At 37.5% G+C, this 17,979-nt stretch overlaps 1 protein-coding gene across 2 annotated transcripts in view; it reads right to left on the bottom strand.

The window, feature by feature from the left end:
* SCYL2 (SCY1 like pseudokinase 2) overlaps window positions 1-17,979 on the bottom strand; it is a 30,752-nt gene that overhangs the window by 7,716 nt on the left and 5,057 nt on the right. For both annotated transcript variants that reach the window (XM_083573607.1, XM_083573608.1), the window contains exons 3-17: window positions 15,067-15,224; window positions 14,335-14,479; window positions 12,805-12,954; window positions 11,916-12,137; window positions 11,117-11,233; window positions 10,427-10,552; window positions 9,821-9,997; window positions 8,851-8,973; window positions 7,961-8,074; window positions 5,784-5,916; window positions 5,232-5,350; window positions 4,021-4,121; window positions 2,476-2,542; window positions 2,289-2,378; window positions 343-462 (exon numbers count right to left, since the gene is read on the bottom strand). In XM_083573607.1, the coding sequence (XP_083429733.1) occupies window positions 343-462; window positions 2,289-2,378; window positions 2,476-2,542; window positions 4,021-4,121; window positions 5,232-5,350; window positions 5,784-5,916; window positions 7,961-8,074; window positions 8,851-8,973; window positions 9,821-9,997; window positions 10,427-10,552; window positions 11,117-11,233; window positions 11,916-12,137; window positions 12,805-12,954; window positions 14,335-14,479; window positions 15,067-15,224 (1,962 nt within the window). The remainder of the gene's footprint in view (window positions 1-342; window positions 463-2,288; window positions 2,379-2,475; window positions 2,543-4,020; window positions 4,122-5,231; window positions 5,351-5,783; window positions 5,917-7,960; window positions 8,075-8,850; window positions 8,974-9,820; window positions 9,998-10,426; window positions 10,553-11,116; window positions 11,234-11,915; window positions 12,138-12,804; window positions 12,955-14,334; window positions 14,480-15,066; window positions 15,225-17,979) is intronic.

The raw sequence follows: 17,979 nt of genomic DNA, 5'->3' as shown, positions 1-17,979 counted from the left end.
CATGTGCATGCTTATTGTGGGGTGGACTTTTTATTGTGGGGGGTCCCTTTTATGCCATGCCCACCATTGACATGTGCACCCATACAACAGGTTGGAAGGTGCCAGTGTAGCCCTCAAGTTGGAAAAGATTAACAACTCCTGGTTTACAAGTAAATGTATGTGGTTATGTTTTTGCCATTCACACATCTGCAGCCCAATCACTTTATTAAAACAATGACTTTGGATGCTTATATGCAATTGCAAATTGAGATTTGCAACTACTGCAAATTTTACAGGATAAAACTTATTTTTATTAGTTAGCTGCAATAGGACCAAAGATTACAATGAAGACTGAATACATACCTGCTTGACTGGGGCAGTAACTGTGTGAGGCTGAGGTTTAAGTGGCTGTTGGTTTTTCATTTTTTGTGCTTGTTCTTGCTCTTTTGCTAACTTTTGCTTCTCTTCAAGTGTAAGCGATCCCTTCAAAAGAATACATTGTTAGTGAGTGGCATGAACTTCAGAGACTTGGAATAGGCCCAACATCTATTCAGTATTAAAAATTATTCAGAAAGAGAAGAGCCTTGCTTATTTATGTTTGCAAAAGCATTTCTCAAGAACAAAAAATAAATTCCTCAGTAGACACACATTATATTTCCTCCTAACAGGTGAGTTTAGTATCAGTTTTAATAATAATAGTAATAATAAACTGACTTAGGTGGAATCTACACACATATAAAAACCGTTCTTAAAATGCTTATTTAAAGTGGTTTTTTTAAAAAAATATACTGATTTTTCCATAAGGCTCACCATCAACATCTAGTGTCACATTGTATATTGCACTTAAAACACACTTAAAACGTTTTATTTGCAGCTGTATAGCTGAGTCCGTGGTTGCATCCAGTTATAGTCCCCTCCACCTGCACTGTTTTTCCTTTCTTTTTCCTCACACCTTCCTCTATTCTGGCTTGTGCTGGAGAAGAACATATCTCTGGCTTCTCCCTTCCCAATGCACATCTTCTCAGTCCAGGCCTTTTCATTTTCCCACTGCAGATTTACAGAGTGATTAAAGTACTGTTTCCTTCAGCCTCCAACTGAGGATGGTGCTTGATCAAGATGAACAAGAAAACTGTCCATTTTAGCCTAGTACTGTCTACACACTGACTAACAGCAGCTCTCCTGGGTCTTAGGCTGAGGTTCTTTCCATCACCTTGCACCCGATACTTTTAGCTGAACGTATCAGGGATTGAATCTGAGACGTGCAAAGCATGTTTGCTACTCACTGGGTTATGGTCATCTTCCTAAGGTGCAAGCTCTGATATTAGAGGTGGCTGAGAAACCCACAGGCACAACGAAAATCTGTTTGTACAATGGGACTTCTGGTTTCTCTTCTCCCCACTGCTTCCCCCATCCAAGCTTCCAGAGCTGATTTTAAGAACATAAGAAGAATCTGCTCGATCAGGCCAATGGCCTATCTAGTCCAGCATCCTGTTCTCACAGCAGCCAACCAGATGCCCGTGGGAAACCAGTAAGCGGAACATGAGCACAAGAGCATTCCCTTCCTGTGGTTTCCAGCAACTGGGATTCAGGATTGCTGCCTCCAACTGTGGAAGCAGAACACAATAACCATTGCTAGCAGCCATTAATAGCCCTCTCCTCCTTGTATTTCCCTTATCCTCTTTTAAAGCCATCCAAGTTGGCGGCCATCACTGCATCCTGAGGAAGGGAGTTTCATGGTTTAACTGTGCTGGGTGAAGAAGTACTTTATCTGTTCTGAATCAGCTTCACTGGATGTCCATGGCTTCTATTTAACCCATTCTAGATTAAAAGTAATTCTAGCCAATATTTCAATCTGATTTAAAGATGCAAGAAATTCAACAAATAATTTGATCAGTCATTCTGATAAGTGCTTCAACTCTTTTGCTGTAAAAAAACCAGTTTGGCAACAATCAGGACCACTATTTCATACAAGGCTCAGCATCATCTCATGAAGAAATGCTGATTATTTCTATCAGAAAAAACACAGGGGACACCATCTCTCTCCAGTGCCCCCTCTACATAAAGTTGAACAATTGAGTACTTCCTATTTCTGACCTCACAAATCTAGATTCTGAACTCATGAAACCCTGAACTAGCAACACCAAGAAGGAAGGAGTGCACATGGGTCAACCAGGATCCATTTAAATTGGCCTTATTGGGGAGCCTTGGTAGACCAAGATACATAGCTCAGGATATAGAACCCCTGATAAGCATACTGATGAAAAATTCCTTCTTATTTATACCTCGCACAATAATTTATAAAAGCTTACCTTTCTCTTATTTGTCAACATTCCATTCTCTTTACAATCAGGTCCACTAGTTAAGATATCTGTTCCTAGGCTGCTAAACACCTTGTCAATCTGTTCAAATTAAAAAAGATGGATGAAGATGCATTTATCTTTAAAACGAATTTGATTAAGCAAATACTGGAATGATCCAATAAAGACAGCTTCTTGCCTGATTGCCTGTATTATTGGCTTTTGTTTCTTCAGGTGGGCTCATTGGATTAGTTATATCGAAAGATCTACAATGCAAAAGTACAATTGTAACAAGGCGCTAGCAAATAGTTTCAGGATAAAACCAACCCCATAAAAATGCAAATTATATGTTCCATCTTTAACAAGACAAATGATAGACAATTTGCTGTAATGAACTTCTAATTCAGTGTAAGAGAATATGTGCTTTGATTCATCTATGGGTGAAGAATTTGCAAGCTACTTTACTTTGCATAAATCCAAAATGATTTCCAATATTAATTTGTATATGTACTTCATGAAGTAAAGCATATCAAATAATTAAAATATAAGCAACATTAACTACTATTTGATAGTTTAAAAAATCTCCTTAAAAAAAGATCTTCACCTCTTAGGCTTCACCTGTTAAAATAGACAGCACCTTGCCCAAGAGTATCTATTTTACTTGATAATACCAAAAATGTCATTGCATACTTCTGAAAAATATATTTAGTTGTATCCAAACGTGTCATTCATTCCATGAACGGGACAGCTTCCCATGCTCCTCCTAAATCTGCTGCAGAGTGTTTCCCATTCCTCTGGAACAGACTTGGGGAGTTGCAGGGGCAGGATGAGAGCTGAAAAGTGCTGCCTTCTCCGTTTCACTCATGGAAGTCTTATGGTTTCATGTCATCCTTAGTAAGAAAATCTATGTTGTAGGTGGGGAGTGTTTTTCAGCCTGAAAGCCGCATTCCCTTTTCGACAATGTTCCAATGTGGAGTGGTCTGGGAGCTGCATTTAGCTGGAGGGTTTCCATCCCTGCTGAAGAGCAATAACTTGTCTCCCAATTTTGTTTCCCTTTAATAATAGTTTATTCATGTGACAAAATAACAAAACCAATAAAAAGTATACTCAATATATATATATAGTATTGGCAGAGCTAGGACTGAAACAATTGTGCTAAGGAAGAGATTGCTATCTGGTCTTAGATACTGCAATTTCATTTCTAAACAACACAGAAGGGTCATTTGGTTAGCATGGTTGATCTGCAACATAAAAATTAATATTTAAATTAGTGGGAGACATAGTGGATTGATTCCTTGAACATGGAAAACTGGTGTTCCAAGTTCTGCTGTTGAAAATCATTGGTGACTAACCTACCTGACAGAGTTGTTGTGAAGCTAAAAACGTGCTCTGAACTTCTAGAAGAAAGATGAATACAAATAACCAACCAACCAAAGAAGGGTTCTTCAAAAATGGCATTTAAGGAAAGGTTGGTCCAATTTGTTAATTCCCAGTCTTTGCCAATACTGGGAACTGGATGGATATGCAAGAAATGCAGATACCAAGTTAAAAACCCATTTATTATAAGGAAAACCACACTATACAGATTTGAACTAAAAATATAAAAAGGAAGCTTGAGTGGTATAACAAAGACACTTGAATCTTGAATGAACAGTGAAAATTTTCCAATTAGTTTGGAAACTATAAAAGAAGACTGTAAACTATCCTTTAATTCACTGTACATACAAACAATATGCACACTTACTTTTGCTGTTCTTGCATAATATGGATCTGTTCAAGTTTGGTCTTATGCTCAGTTTCCAATTTACATAACATCTCTTTTATGACTGAAATGAAGGAATTAAACTAGAAAAGAAATACATGTATTTTTAATTATTATTTTAAAGGCTGTGCCACCATGAGCAGAATACAGTCACACCTCGGGTTGAAGTCGCTTCAGGTTGAGCATTTTCAGGTTATGCTCTGCGGCAACCCGGAAGTAACTGAACGCGTTACTTCCGGGTTTCACCGCTTGCGCATGTGCAGACGCTCAAAATGACATGCGCAGAAGCGGCAAATCGCGACCCGTGCATGCGTGGATGTGGGTAGCGTTTGCATCCAGAGGTACCACTGTATGCAAACAATAAATATTCAAACTAGTTCCTAGATCTGTTTTCATTTATTAAATTCTTAAAAACTAAATGTTGCACAGCAACTATTGTGTCCCTCAGGTTTAAGTTGAGGTAAAAAGACAGAATTTTAAAAATATTTTAAAAGGCTTATGCTTTTATTTTTCTAAGAAAATAGATCAAAGTAGCTAACAATGGAATACAAACCCAGTAAAAAACATGAAACAAACAAGGCAGGGAAGTCAAAGATGATATAAAAAGCAGCCTATAAAATGAACGGTTATAAATATTTGTCCTCGTCCATGCATTTGATCCATATATCTTAGCTGACTTTAAGACAGAATATGAGACAGGAAACTAAATATGGATCCCTTGAACATTAGAACACCCACTAGCTAGAGAGGGGAGTTCTGAGTACTGGGATCAGAGAGGGAAATACATTTCTATCAGCAAATGAAGATTTGTTGAAATTGAAGAGTTGTTGAAAGAGAGGGAAGAAACTGGGCAGTAGAATTAGCGTCCAAGCACATGTGAGAAGAAACGGTTTACCATATTTATGTAGAACTGCAATGGATAGCAGTAGGATGTTTTCTGCTTTATAGTGGTGTACAAAATGAATAGTATTTTACAAAAGTGTTGCAATCTTATCTATAGCTACAGTTTTCGGTAAAATATGATTCTCTCAGGGTGGTGGGTTCAAGCCCCACGTTGGGCAAAAGAATCCTGCATTGCAGAAGGTTGGACTAAATGACTCTTGCGGTTCCTTCCAACTCTTCAGTTCTATGATTCTAAGTCCCAATGAAATCAAGGATACTTACAAATAAACATAGGAGAAACATTATCCTACCTGATTTAGATTAAGATTGTTCTCAATGCTGAGAGGAATCAGATGGGGCAGAACCTTTCCTGCAAGTTGCTCTTTTGTAATTCCCAGTTTCTTATGACTAAACGTACATTTGTAGATACCTTTTATGAAACATTAAACACAATGATTTATCTAATAATCGTGCCTTCACAAAGTAACATCATTATATATTCCTTTGAACCAAAGGCTAGGTTAAATGTATTTTTTTTATAAAAAAAAATATCACACACAAACTACAATTTACACCTTTCTTAACAGGTGGTCTGCATTATTCCGAGGGCAAGGGAGTGGAGAAACGAAAAGATGCTATATTAAGTATTTCTATAACTGTGGGCATTAGTGTGAACTTTAGAAGTTAAACCAAGTCTTTACAGCGTTTGACCAAATTAAAAGAAAACAAAAAATATGGGATATTATTTTTTAAAAGTTATAGACTTGCAATGCCTTGTGGTATTGTACATTTAACAGTACCACAAAGATTAATACCACAGAGAGACTACTACAGACAGCACAAGAAACAAAATATCATGTTACCTAGAATTCCCATAAGGACTGCGGGTTCCTTGGAAGGAATTTGTTGCAAAAAAGGCAGAATATCATCAAGAACGAACCACTTATCCAAGTATTCCAAAATCTTTCCCAAACAGACTAAGGAATTTACACGTACCTAATGAATATAAAAACAAACCCTCTAAACTAAACTTTTATAAAAATAGAGAAAATGCTTGAAAATATCAATACAGGAGTTTTAAGATTTTTCAATAGCCATATGTTCACAGGATTTGAATTTTGAGTTAATTTCATATAAACAATTAATGCTTCAATCCTAAACTTACTTGCCTGAGGGGAAGCCCCATTGTAGTCAATGTGACTGACTTCTGAATAGACCTAATTTCCCAAAGTAAAGGATTTAGGAAGCAATGTGATTTATCTATTTTGACACACACAGGAGCATGCTGGTTGGGAACTACATGTTACAGTAAACATTCACTGCTGCCAGTAACAGTATCCATGTGCCAAGCTCTCCCACTCAAATGCGTACTATTGCTTAACCAGTGGTATAAGTCACAACACGTTTTATTTAATATATCCCACCTTTCAACCCAATTTTGGTTGCCAACAGATAAAACACTATCCAACACATAATATATAATAGAAAAAGCACAACCCAATGTCCTTACTTCTTTGAATATTGTAAAACAACCAAACTATGGGTGACATCCAACAGTAGTCATACACAGAGTAGACCAAATGAACTTAATGATTTCACTGGGCCTATTCCAAGTAAGACTAACATTGGAAATTAACAAAATCTTAACTATGACTATGAACAACAAAAACAGAGAACGTATATAAATCTGGAAAGTACAATCCCTGACCATTGGGCAATGCTGCCCAGAAGTGATGGAAGTTGGAATTCAAGAACATCTGAGGGGAACCAAGTTGGGCGAAGGCTGGTGTATGAATGCGGAAGGGATGGAATGGAATGCTGGATGCCTCTAGGAAATAAAACCTCTCCAGTATCTACCCCACCTCAGTTCTGAAGATGGGGCATCTGGAATAAGGCTTCAATTGATTATTACATAATGTAAAGTACTACATAGTCATATGGAACTGTAAGTATCTCACTAGATATCTGTTTCAATTATTTGTTTGTTTGTTTTCACACAAAAATCAATAATATTATCCAACTAATAAAACCTAAACATGTTAATAGATTGTTACTATCATCATAGTAGTGGTGTTTGATAAAAAAATCTCTTCATGGAAGGCTCCCAGACTCCAGGTAACTCTGCATTCCACACCCTATTAAATTCTCTGCTACATTATTTTACTTTGGCACTGGCCTGTATAGTTCTCATTCTGCACAACCAGGGAAAACCAGATACATTCTAGTAACCAGTGATTTCAGCAGAGAAAAGTCTTTGGGTAAAGTAAGAACTTTTTAATCACTGGAATGGTGCTGTTAATAATTCCTGCAAATCTAGCTGTTAGAAGCTGAAATGTAAAAATTGAGAGCAGCTTTTTTTTAAAAAAAGACACATTTTGAGGGTCTTGAGGGTACCAAAACATATTTTGGCATCAGAGTAGGGAACCTGCAGGAGTAACCAGGTTTTTTTTAAAAAGTTCTTTTTTAAAATAAACATGTTTTCAAGGGCTTGGGAGAGTTACAAAAAGTTTGGGCATTCATAGTATCATAGCAGGGACCCTCCCAGGAGAAATCTTTTGTTTAATGACAAATTAGGAGGGCTCTGACAGACCCCCTAAAACACTTCTGGGCACAATCTGTGGCCTACAGGTTAGTCTCCCCTACCTTAATCTGAAGAATGAAAATGCTCTATTATATAATTCTTGATTTGATGAATTCACCATATTCAGTACCACTTAGGAAAGGCAGGTCTATGGTCACACAATAGTATAAGTCCAGTTTTTCACTATATGTATAAATCCTTCAAAACTGGAGTTCTCAATGGAATAGACAGCCTATGTGCATAGAGCTGTGTGTAAATAGGCCCCCACATCTGAAGTTGAATGCAGAGATGTTTGGAACTTCCCTCTCCATTTGTTCATGTGGGACGGAGGATTCATTTGAATCCCTTTATAATGAAGCATAACTTGCAATTGATCAGGATATTATTATTTTTTTAAAATAAAATTAACAGCAAAAAAATTTCAATATGGTTTTAAAGACTTCTGAATTTTCAACTTACAGCAAGAGATGATGTTTGTAAACAGGCATTTTTAATTCTTGGTATCAGTGAATTTTTCATTGATGGATAGTCTATAAGGTTCGCAAACGTAGGAATTATGTTTAAGCAGAGTTCCTGAAAATAAAAGTATCACAATTAGTACATATGAACAATATGCAGTTTTTAAAAATAATACTAAGTCCACAGTTCTGTCTTTCTCTCTGTCTCTAAAACTAAATAAACCATAACATTTATTTATTTGAAACAAAATCTAGAATTCCATTTCCTTAAGAGTTCAGAGCCAATAATAATAATGAACAACAATGTTTGGCCCTCTTGCCACAGGCAAGCACAGCCAATAGTTGGGGATAAAGGGAGTTGTAGTCCTACAACATCTGGAGGGCCACCACTTCCCCGTTACTGGTGTAGGAAAGCCTCCTTTATCAATGTTATTAAAATATTCCTCTAGTAACAAAATGTCCAAAATAAGATGATTAAGCTTGAATGCTGCCTGCAAATGTTTTAGGAACTTTATACAATCACAGAGAGAGTGTAAACTTCCATGTGTTCCATGAATCATGACCAGAATTGTTTACTAGAGAAAATCCTTTTATCATTTCTAACTTTCCTAACTATTCTCTCAGAAAGGGCTTCTGATTTAGTGTTGGTACCACTGATGAAAGAGAAGTGATTTTTTGCCTATACTCCCTTCCCCCTGCTGTTCCCCCGCATCTATCTCCTAGAGCTTCTCTCAACTCCCTGGAACCATTTTCAGGGGTTACTGCAAGTGGAGTAAGCACAAATAGAAAAACAAATAAAAATGTGAGAAGAGGGAGTTCCTTTCAGTAAGCAAATCTCCAGCTAGATTTTCCAGCTAGAATGAAGCTGAACAAAAACTGAAATTACCAGACCTGAATCTGAATCGAAGGTGCTTCTAATGCTCGATAAACCATTGGAAGAACGCTGTTCTTTATTTCTTCGGGAGGTGTTTTGGTTAGCAGCAAGTCCATTTTTTGAAGAAATATCAACAGAATCTGTTTTTAAGAAATGCAGTATTGACATGTGTCAAAGCTTTAATTTTTGTTAATCACTTCCAGGGTAACATTTGCTATTGCCTTATATAATCAAATATTCATGTAAACATAGCAAATGCACACACTCACCATGTTGCTAGCCTGGAAGCATGGAAAATAAGAACATTCTGACATTATTCTCTATTTTAAAGATAGTAATCCAATAGCATACATTTGAACTCTCCAAGAGAATGAAGTACATATACAAAGTGCAATGTTCTAGATTGACAGACAATATATACCCGTTCACTAAAAGCCCAACTAGTACCTAACCATACAACTAACCATTACACATACTGAAATATGTGGCTGCTTTGAAATATTACTGGCTGTTAAGCTTAACATCAACATCAACAACATCATCATCATTCCCTGCCTTTTCCCCTGACAGGAATTCAAGGTGACTTACAGATAAAATAAAAACATGGAAATAATAATGATTATAAATCAACTGAACATAAAAAGAATTAATATTAAAAACATACAAATAATTACAACAAAAACAGTATGACTCAAGCTCTTCCCTTGAAACAGTCAGTTCCCAAAAGCCTGTTAGAAAAAGAAGTTCTTCACTTGCCAGTAGAAGAACGAGGGAGCCAGTCTAACTTCTCTAGGGTGGGAGTTAGTCTGGGAGCAGCCACTGAGAAGGCCCTCTCCCACATCCCTACCAAGTGTGTCTGCGAGGGTGGTGGGACCGAGAAAAGGGCCTCCCCCTAAGATTTAATAAACTGGTGTTCAAAACATAGCCCTAAACAATTGGGTAGATGGTTCATATGGGACCAGAATTATGTTTAAGACAGAAATGTACCTGAATTGGTTCCTGCTGTTTAAAGACAGGGTTGAGATCAGGTAGAATTAACTTTATATACTCTTCTTTGGAACATTCCTCTGCAATGAGCAGAACATTAGGCAGAACAAAAGGTACCATGTCTGGGTTCACAAATTCGGATGTCAAGGCAGGCAAAATCCTCTGCACTATAACACGCTGAAAGAAAACAGACATTATTTTGCAAGGAAATGAAGTTTCTTCAGAAACCTGCAAAAAGCATGCTATTCCTATGTATTGCAAGTAAAACAGAAATTTTGCAAAATTTTAACAATATTGGTATATATCAGTTTGCCTTATAGCACACTTTATAAAATGCCAATTTAAATGAGGAACTGTTAAGGCCTTTGCTTTGCTGTATTGTTTTTAACACTTGATTGGGAGCCACCCAGATGGGCGGGTTATAAATAATAAATTATTTTATTATTATTATTATTATTATTATTATTATTATTATTATTACTACTATTATTATTATTTCTTACTCCAAGAACACTATAATAGAGCAGAAATGCATGCTTCAGCTACAAAAGACACAGAGTTCTGTGTCAGTACACATGTCTAGTAAAATAATCTGAGATTGCTGACCTTAGGCAATTTTGGTAGAACTTTTGGCAGCCCTTTAAAAAACTGTGACTTTTGAAGATTATCCCTTTGGAATAACGAATCGAAGTACTGTAGTGTCATTGCCCCAACATCATCAAAGAATGGTATCTAAAAATACAGATTTTTTTAAAAAAGAAAGTGATATTTGAGGTCATAAGCATGGTATATATTAAACTTTTTCAAAAGCAACATAACACTTGCAGCGCAATCTTTTATATGTCTACTTGGAAAAAAAGCCCCATTGAATTCACTGGGGTTTACTCCCCAGTAAGTAGGTATACAATTGCAGACTTAATACAGTTAAGTTAAACCTAAAAAAGCATATATGAAAGAGAACAAATATAAAATCTCAACTAAATAACAAAGATGGGAATAACACTAAATGGAATTTTTTCTCTTTTTCATATATATAGAAAATATATATTTTCTAGTTTCGGCAAAACATCCTCCTCTAAAAGAAGAGAACATTTTGCAAAATAACAGTTCCAGTTAATCACTGAGTGCTTGTTATTGGGCAATAAAGTATAAGGTTTAATCTCCTGAATTGAAAATTTTGAACCAGAATGTTGTTTTTAAAAATGCTTCAAAATTTAGCAGTTAAATGCTGCTTATTAAAGCACTTTTAAAAAGGTTCTTCTTATATTCTACAGCTATTTTAAGTACTCTTTTTACCTTAGTCATTTGGTCAGCATCTGGTCTGACTGCAGGAGCTACGTTTAACAGTAGTTTTACATGCTCACGGACTTCTTCTGGAATGTCTTGAAGGTTATTGGCGCCCAAACGACTAAGCTGCATAAATAAAGCACATGCATTAGCATTAAAACAAAACCCTGCATACAACACTTGGAATGATCTAGTTCAGTTGAATGAATTCAATGATCTACTTTAAAAAATCATTAAAATACCCCTGAACTACATGGAAGGTAGTTCACTTAATTGCTAGATAAATGAAATATGTGTTAAGTTCATTTTTGGGGTAATATACCCCTGCTCAATTCATGAAAGACAAACAAAGAGCTTCCCCAGTGTGGCAAATATTCCCACTTCTGCACCCATTCTACATCCATTTTAGCTGGTTTCAGAGACACTAGAACAGGTCCTGTAGCTGATTTTCCTTATCTCAATGCAACACAACCAAACTTATAAAAATGGGAGTAAAACACATATTTCTACTTTGGTGATGTTCCTTATCAACAAGGATGAAAGAAACTTTAATGGGGTCTTCTCACACACAGGTGAACCCAGTACCCTGAAACTTGGTGATAACAGGCTCTAAAACATGAGGCAAGAGTTTTATTTACCCCACATTATTGCTTTCCATGATGACAGACAAGCCACCTCCTTCAGTAAAGTTAAATGTTCTTTTCATTAACATAGAACCAAAATACTTACAACTTGTAGACATTTTAATACTTTTTATAAGTATTATTATTATTCAAAGGTGAATTTAACAAACAGACCCATAAAATACCTGATCCAGCTGTCTGCTGAAACTTTTATAAATATCCTGTTTGTTGACCTCAAAAATAGGTTTTCCATTATTAAACACAGCATACATAATTGCTCCTAGAGAGTACATGTCACTGGCTGTCTCACAGCTCACTGAGAGGATGTATTCAGGGGCCAAATACTCAGGATTTGGAAGACACAAAGATGGTAAGTTTGGGTCCCATTCTTTACAAGAGAACTTTGGCTGGGGGAAAAAAACAAAACAGCAAAGAGGTTACAGAAACATAATTTAAAGTGTAAGTTTAAAGAAACGTAGCTGGAGTGATTTTCTTTTACATTAATAATGACCTAAAGAGATCTAAATCACTCATGATACCTGAGAGACGTTATCCATTATATAAGGTAAGTAAATCCTGTGTTTGCTCTGAGTGCATCCATTTTTAAAGTTGAGTATATGAGGTCTGTACCATAACACATTAAGAAAATATAAACAGAACATACTTGTCTGTTTCACATTAGCTCTTGGCTAGGTAGCAAGATTATCTCCATTAGCAGTTAGGTAGCCTACCTTCAACATAAATTAAAAGCACTTAACTGGTATTGAAACACTCAATGGTGTTGTTGTTTTTTTGCGTGAGGGAATTATTCTACTATAACAACTCATGACTTCACATATATTAATGGGCAATATGCTACTCCAAGAAAGACTGTATAATTTAGGAAGAGTAAGCTGCTTAATTCTTGACTGTGGTCGTATCCCTAAAGTTTAATCCTGAACTCAGCAGGCAAATGGGTTACATTATTAAATTTGTATATTGTTATGTAGCTAAACATTAACAGCTTGATTAAGAGCCCCAATGTTTCCAGGTTATCCTTTACTGACAATGAAAAACAAATTGAAACCTTGTTACCTCTTGCTCAGATGGATTTATAGATGAGATGCTGAAGTCAAATCCAGTAATTTTCCATGCTCCACTTTTATTCAAAATTATATTTTCAGGAGTAAGGTTGCCATGGACCATTTTCACACTGCTATGTAGAAATGACAAGCCTTCAGAAACCTGTTAGGAGGAAGATATTCTTGTCAGGGTTTTGTTTTAGAGCATTTGGAATAAGCTTAGATATGATGGTATATGTTGTTTTCCTCTTTGAGAAACAAATAATCCACAGAAGTGAACTGGTCCTAGAAGTGCTGCGGCTGGGGTAAAAAAGAAAGGGGTAACAAAGTAGGGAGATTCAAGTCCAGATCAATGACCAACACACTTTTACCTTCAATCCTTTGCCACAGCAGCAGCCATTAGGCACAGCTGTATCCATGGCAGCAGTGGTTTTGCAGCAGACCCGGATAACTTGCATAGCTGCTACCTAAATATTCCCACCTTTGTCTTGATAACACCACAGCGTACACCAGGATTTGGCAGATCGTCATTTGGCATTTTAATTTTCCTCACTTGTGGTTAAGAAAGGGATCAGCCATGTGTTTTTATAGAATGGGGTGGAGAACCTTTTTGCATCCTAAGTGTCAGAGGGCATCAGTGGAACACTGCTGAGGACTGCATGTCAGTGTTTGGTCGGGGGAACATACAGGTCTTTTTAACCAGCCCCCTCCCCCCGTCCCATATCCAGCTTACCCATACAAAAATCACTGCCCCCTACAGAATACACACACCCTTTACCTTCTGCTCAACCCCTCTCGCCAGCTAATCTTGGCAGATCAGCCTAGATTAGGGTCACTTGGAGGGTTATTTGAATCTTCATTGCAATGCTGGGATGGGGATGAAAATCACATTCTCCCTGTACATACCTTCTTCCTAATCTTCCCATCCTACACACTTGATCTCTTACTTTAGACAGAGGACATTCCTATCAGTGTCAACAATGTTTTCCGTGATTTACTGGAAACCACATTTCTGGGATCTCTGAATTTCTTGGGGAAGCTGCTGAGAGCTGCTGAGGACTTTTGAATGTTTCCATAACTATGTGCACAGATTCAAGCACTGCAGAGGATCCAAAATTATGCAAGATACAGTGACCACTAGAAAAAGGCTAAAACCACTGGTAGAAAGGTGCTGCTCAGTCATATCTAAATAAATAACTGAAATAGGATGGGAATGTGGGAAAGTGGGCATGATATGGGGAGTGTAGGAGAGGTGAATCCAGCAGCCTAGAGGTTCCCCATTCCTATCCTAGAGCATATAAAGTGTGAGGAATAAAATATAAAGGTTTTCTGCTACAGCTAATTAGTTGCTGTGACTTTTTAACACTGCCTTCTAAACAGACAAGGGAAGAAAAAATGTTTCTGCGTTTTGTGAGAAAAGGCAGGTGGCTATAGTATAAATTTATTGCCTGGTTTATATAGGTTGATGGCTAGATATTGAGTGCATTATACCCACCCATGTGTAAGACTACCAGCACTACAGACCAGTCACCAATGTGCATACCTGAAGCAAGCCATATTTCATTTCTACATCAAAAAGTTTGTATTCTTTGATGTCAGATGGTAAAGGTGAGGGAAGATTGTCCCAGCTGCCAAGTATGTTAGCCAAACTTGCGCAAACTGGTTCTGTACAAAATGCCAAACAGTCCCTAGAAGGAAACAAATATCCTTAGTAAACACCCCAAATATACTTCAGAACAAGAGATAAGTAGGTATATAGGTAGACTTTGACTTTGTGACACAGCAACAGTTAGGAAATGGACATTATGATGGTGCAGGATGTTCAAGAAAAAGCACCAGGTGTTGGGCTTCTTAACAGCCTGAAAAATGAAACTCCATGACAGTGAAATCAGCATTCAACATAATATCAATTTCTACTGCACCAGAGAAGTGGAAGGTTCACAAGGCCTTCAGGGAATCACGATGAGAGAGTGAAGAACAGGTCTTCACTCAAATAAGGACTACATGAACTTGGTGAGTTTTGCTCTGCCAAACAGCAGAAAGGAAAACAGAATAAACCACATCAGTTGTATCTCTTAATCACTAAAATAATAACGAGGATGTGAATACTTGGCATATATTCAGAATAGGGACACACATTGGACAATTACACAATTTCTTTTGGGAGAAGTGGATACAGTTTCCAGAAATTAGATTGTGTAGATTATTTAATTTTCGGAAAGTTTTGAGCATGTATGAAAACTCAAACCTGTAATTGTTTTAGTAATAAACTTACCTGGATTCTTCCAATGGATGTTGCACAGTCAGCAGCCGAGGATGTCGCAGCCTTGTTAGCTGCTGAACTCCTCGTTTTAAGGAATCAATGATTTGATCCTTCTCAAATTTCTGATATTTGTCTATCAGCTTTTTATCAAAAACAAAAACTGCCACTTCCTAAAAATTAATCAAAAAATATTATTAGTGAACTATATGAGAAACAAAAATGCTACAAAATAATAAAATACTTTTCAATAATAATAAATAGCTTTCGTTGTCTTTCAATTTTAAAATAAATTGGCCACTGCTATAATAGTGTTTCCATCCTCTCTTTACATTATTACAGTGGGCAGCTTCAGAAGTTAGGTGTGTTTGTGTGTGTGTAAATACAGGGGAAACTCACAGGAACTCAATTCTGGCACCTCTCAGGTGGGTGCTATTGCCATTCTAAGAACTAGGGAAGTGTTAGTGGTGAGTTCCAGCACCTTTTTTCTAGAAAAATAGCACTGTATTGTGTGTGTGTGTGTGTGTGTGTGTACACCCAAGGAAATTTAGAAGCGTTGGAGATTTGGCAGAAGGAAAATGGCGGGGAAAAAGCACCCTTCCTTTGCAGCCCATCAATGCCAAATTCTGCCCTACCCCACATAGCAACCATATTAACATGGAAAGTTTGCTCCTTAATGTTAAATTGTACTAACAAATTCAATATTCTGTTGAGCAATAGTTTGTCCAAACTGCATATTATATTCTCTTCCAGTAACAATTAAGCAAAACGGAAGGTGTTGTGTTAGAGTCCCACAATGTCTACATATTAATTAGCAATAATGTCCAAACAGATTAATGTCAGACTGCATCTCTATTAGATAGGCTTGCCATACGTTGGATATGTCTGACGTATACGTCCAGGGGGAATTTCTGCTGCAAAGCAGTGGTTTGCCCTGGATCTTCAGCAACACAACTGAATAATTATGTTCACTTTTTTTTACCAACAGCTCAACAACTTGGGTCACTCAATAACTTTAACGTTTTCCTAAAAAAATATATGGCAACCCTATATTAGAACACCACAAGACTTCTAAAATTATCCAGGAGGTCTTGCTCAAAGTGCGGTCAGGATGTTACACATAGTAAAACTACAGCAGATAGAAGGGACTTATTCACATTGAGCATTTCTCATGAAGAAACATGTCAGAGCCAACTCTGTTACAAGATTTCAAAATACTCTAAAATATTTTTCTTCAGACCAGAATTGCATAGCTACCAGTGTTGTTGTTGTTTTAAATAACTTTAAGGTTTGCTTCTCATCATCAGTAGTAGGCAGGGCAATTCGCTACTGGCAGTTTAATGTGCTCATTTATCCTCTGTTCAACCAGCAGTTAAGCTTACTCAAGAAGAGTTGTAGTAACAAAAATGAATGTAGGAGCACTGGACAGACAGCAACTCTGGAACAGCCACCAGTCACAAAGCGTGTTCTCCTTCATGGAGAGCACGTGTTGCGGTGGGGTCTGCTGAGCCACCCCTCTGTTACCAGGCAGGGTCTCTAAAGATGGCCTGGGGCAGTGATTGGTTCACTGGGTTGCTGGGGTAAAAGTTATGTTGCAATTTTGGTGGGAGGGGTAAAATGTTTAAATACTCTGCACGCAGCCTGGAGCTTTCTCTTTGCTGCGTGCAACGGATCACCCGCCCACCCGCCCTTGAATAAGGGGTTGTTGCATTGACCTTGCTATGCCTGTCATGGGGTCGTCTGCCGTTGGGGCAGGGGCCTGGTAGGAATTTTGTCCATCTGGCTGATTGGCTGGGCCATTTGGTTTTTGCCTACTGCGTAGCAAATCGTCACAACTTGTAAGGTTGTGGTTAGGCAATGGTTATAAATTGGTGGAGGAAGGGTTAGGATAGGCTGGGCCTGCCCCTCCATGGTTGCTGCGGAAAGGGAATTCCGTTAAAGGAATCCTGGGGCTTGCCATCTTTTCGTCCAATCCCTAGAATGGGACTAGGGCCGGCAAGCCTTCGGGGAGCAGGCGGATGAGAATTGAGGGTCTGTGACTCAGCTCCATTTCTCCCCGACTTGCTTTCCCCCGCACTGTCTTTCGGTGGTGCCCGGAAGTCAGTTCTGTCCCCAGGCGGGGGGACAGATAGTCTTAACCAATGCCTAAACAACCAATCACGGTTTTGTATTTAAATAAAGTTGTGGCCAAAATTATGCCAAAAACCTTAAACAAAAATTAAGTGTGCGTTGTGAGTTATTTGGGGGGTGGCTTGGGGACCTCGACACGCAATGCCACTCACTGAAACCACACCCACTTTGCGAAAGCATGAAATGCTGCAATTCTAAAACACACTTCCTTGGGTATTAGTCCTATTGAACACAATGGGACTTTAAACTGCACACTAAACTGCACTGCTAAATAAACATAGATTGCTAATGTTGTTTATACTATTTTTTCCTTTGCAGTCCACATTTATAGCACGGTTCATTTACCAAACAAGTGCATTCAGCATACTGCAACCCTTTTACCAAGCTGCTATGTTTTTGTTCCAATAGTGTTTCACCTTAGTAAGTTTCCTATTGACATTTTACCACTACAACTGGCATTATATTAATAAATTTTTGCTCTTTGTTGAAAAGATGCACAATATTAGTTATTTATCTACTTTAACACTTGTTATACCAGAGTGCAGATACATATATCGGTATAAGTGCCTAGAACTGGAAACTAAGTTTCAAAGGTATGTTGCTGAAAGACATTTGAATAAATCTAGAACTTTCGGTCCCTTAAAACAATTGAGGTACTTTGTTCTGAAGTTAAATATATAACTGCTAAATCAAGCGGAGCAATTTGTTTGAAACAAATCAAAGGTACACACAAAACCCAATATAAATTACAAAGGATTTGATGTATCTATTTGCAATCAGCCAGAGCTACTTGGAGGT

This window comes from Podarcis filfolensis, assembly GCF_964270895.1.
Source record: "Podarcis filfolensis genome assembly, chromosome: 10".
NCBI lineage: Eukaryota > Metazoa > Chordata > Lepidosauria > Squamata > Lacertidae > Podarcis > Podarcis filfolensis.
Note: the sequence above shows the minus strand (reverse complement) of the source record. Positions and strands in the feature narration are given on the sequence as shown.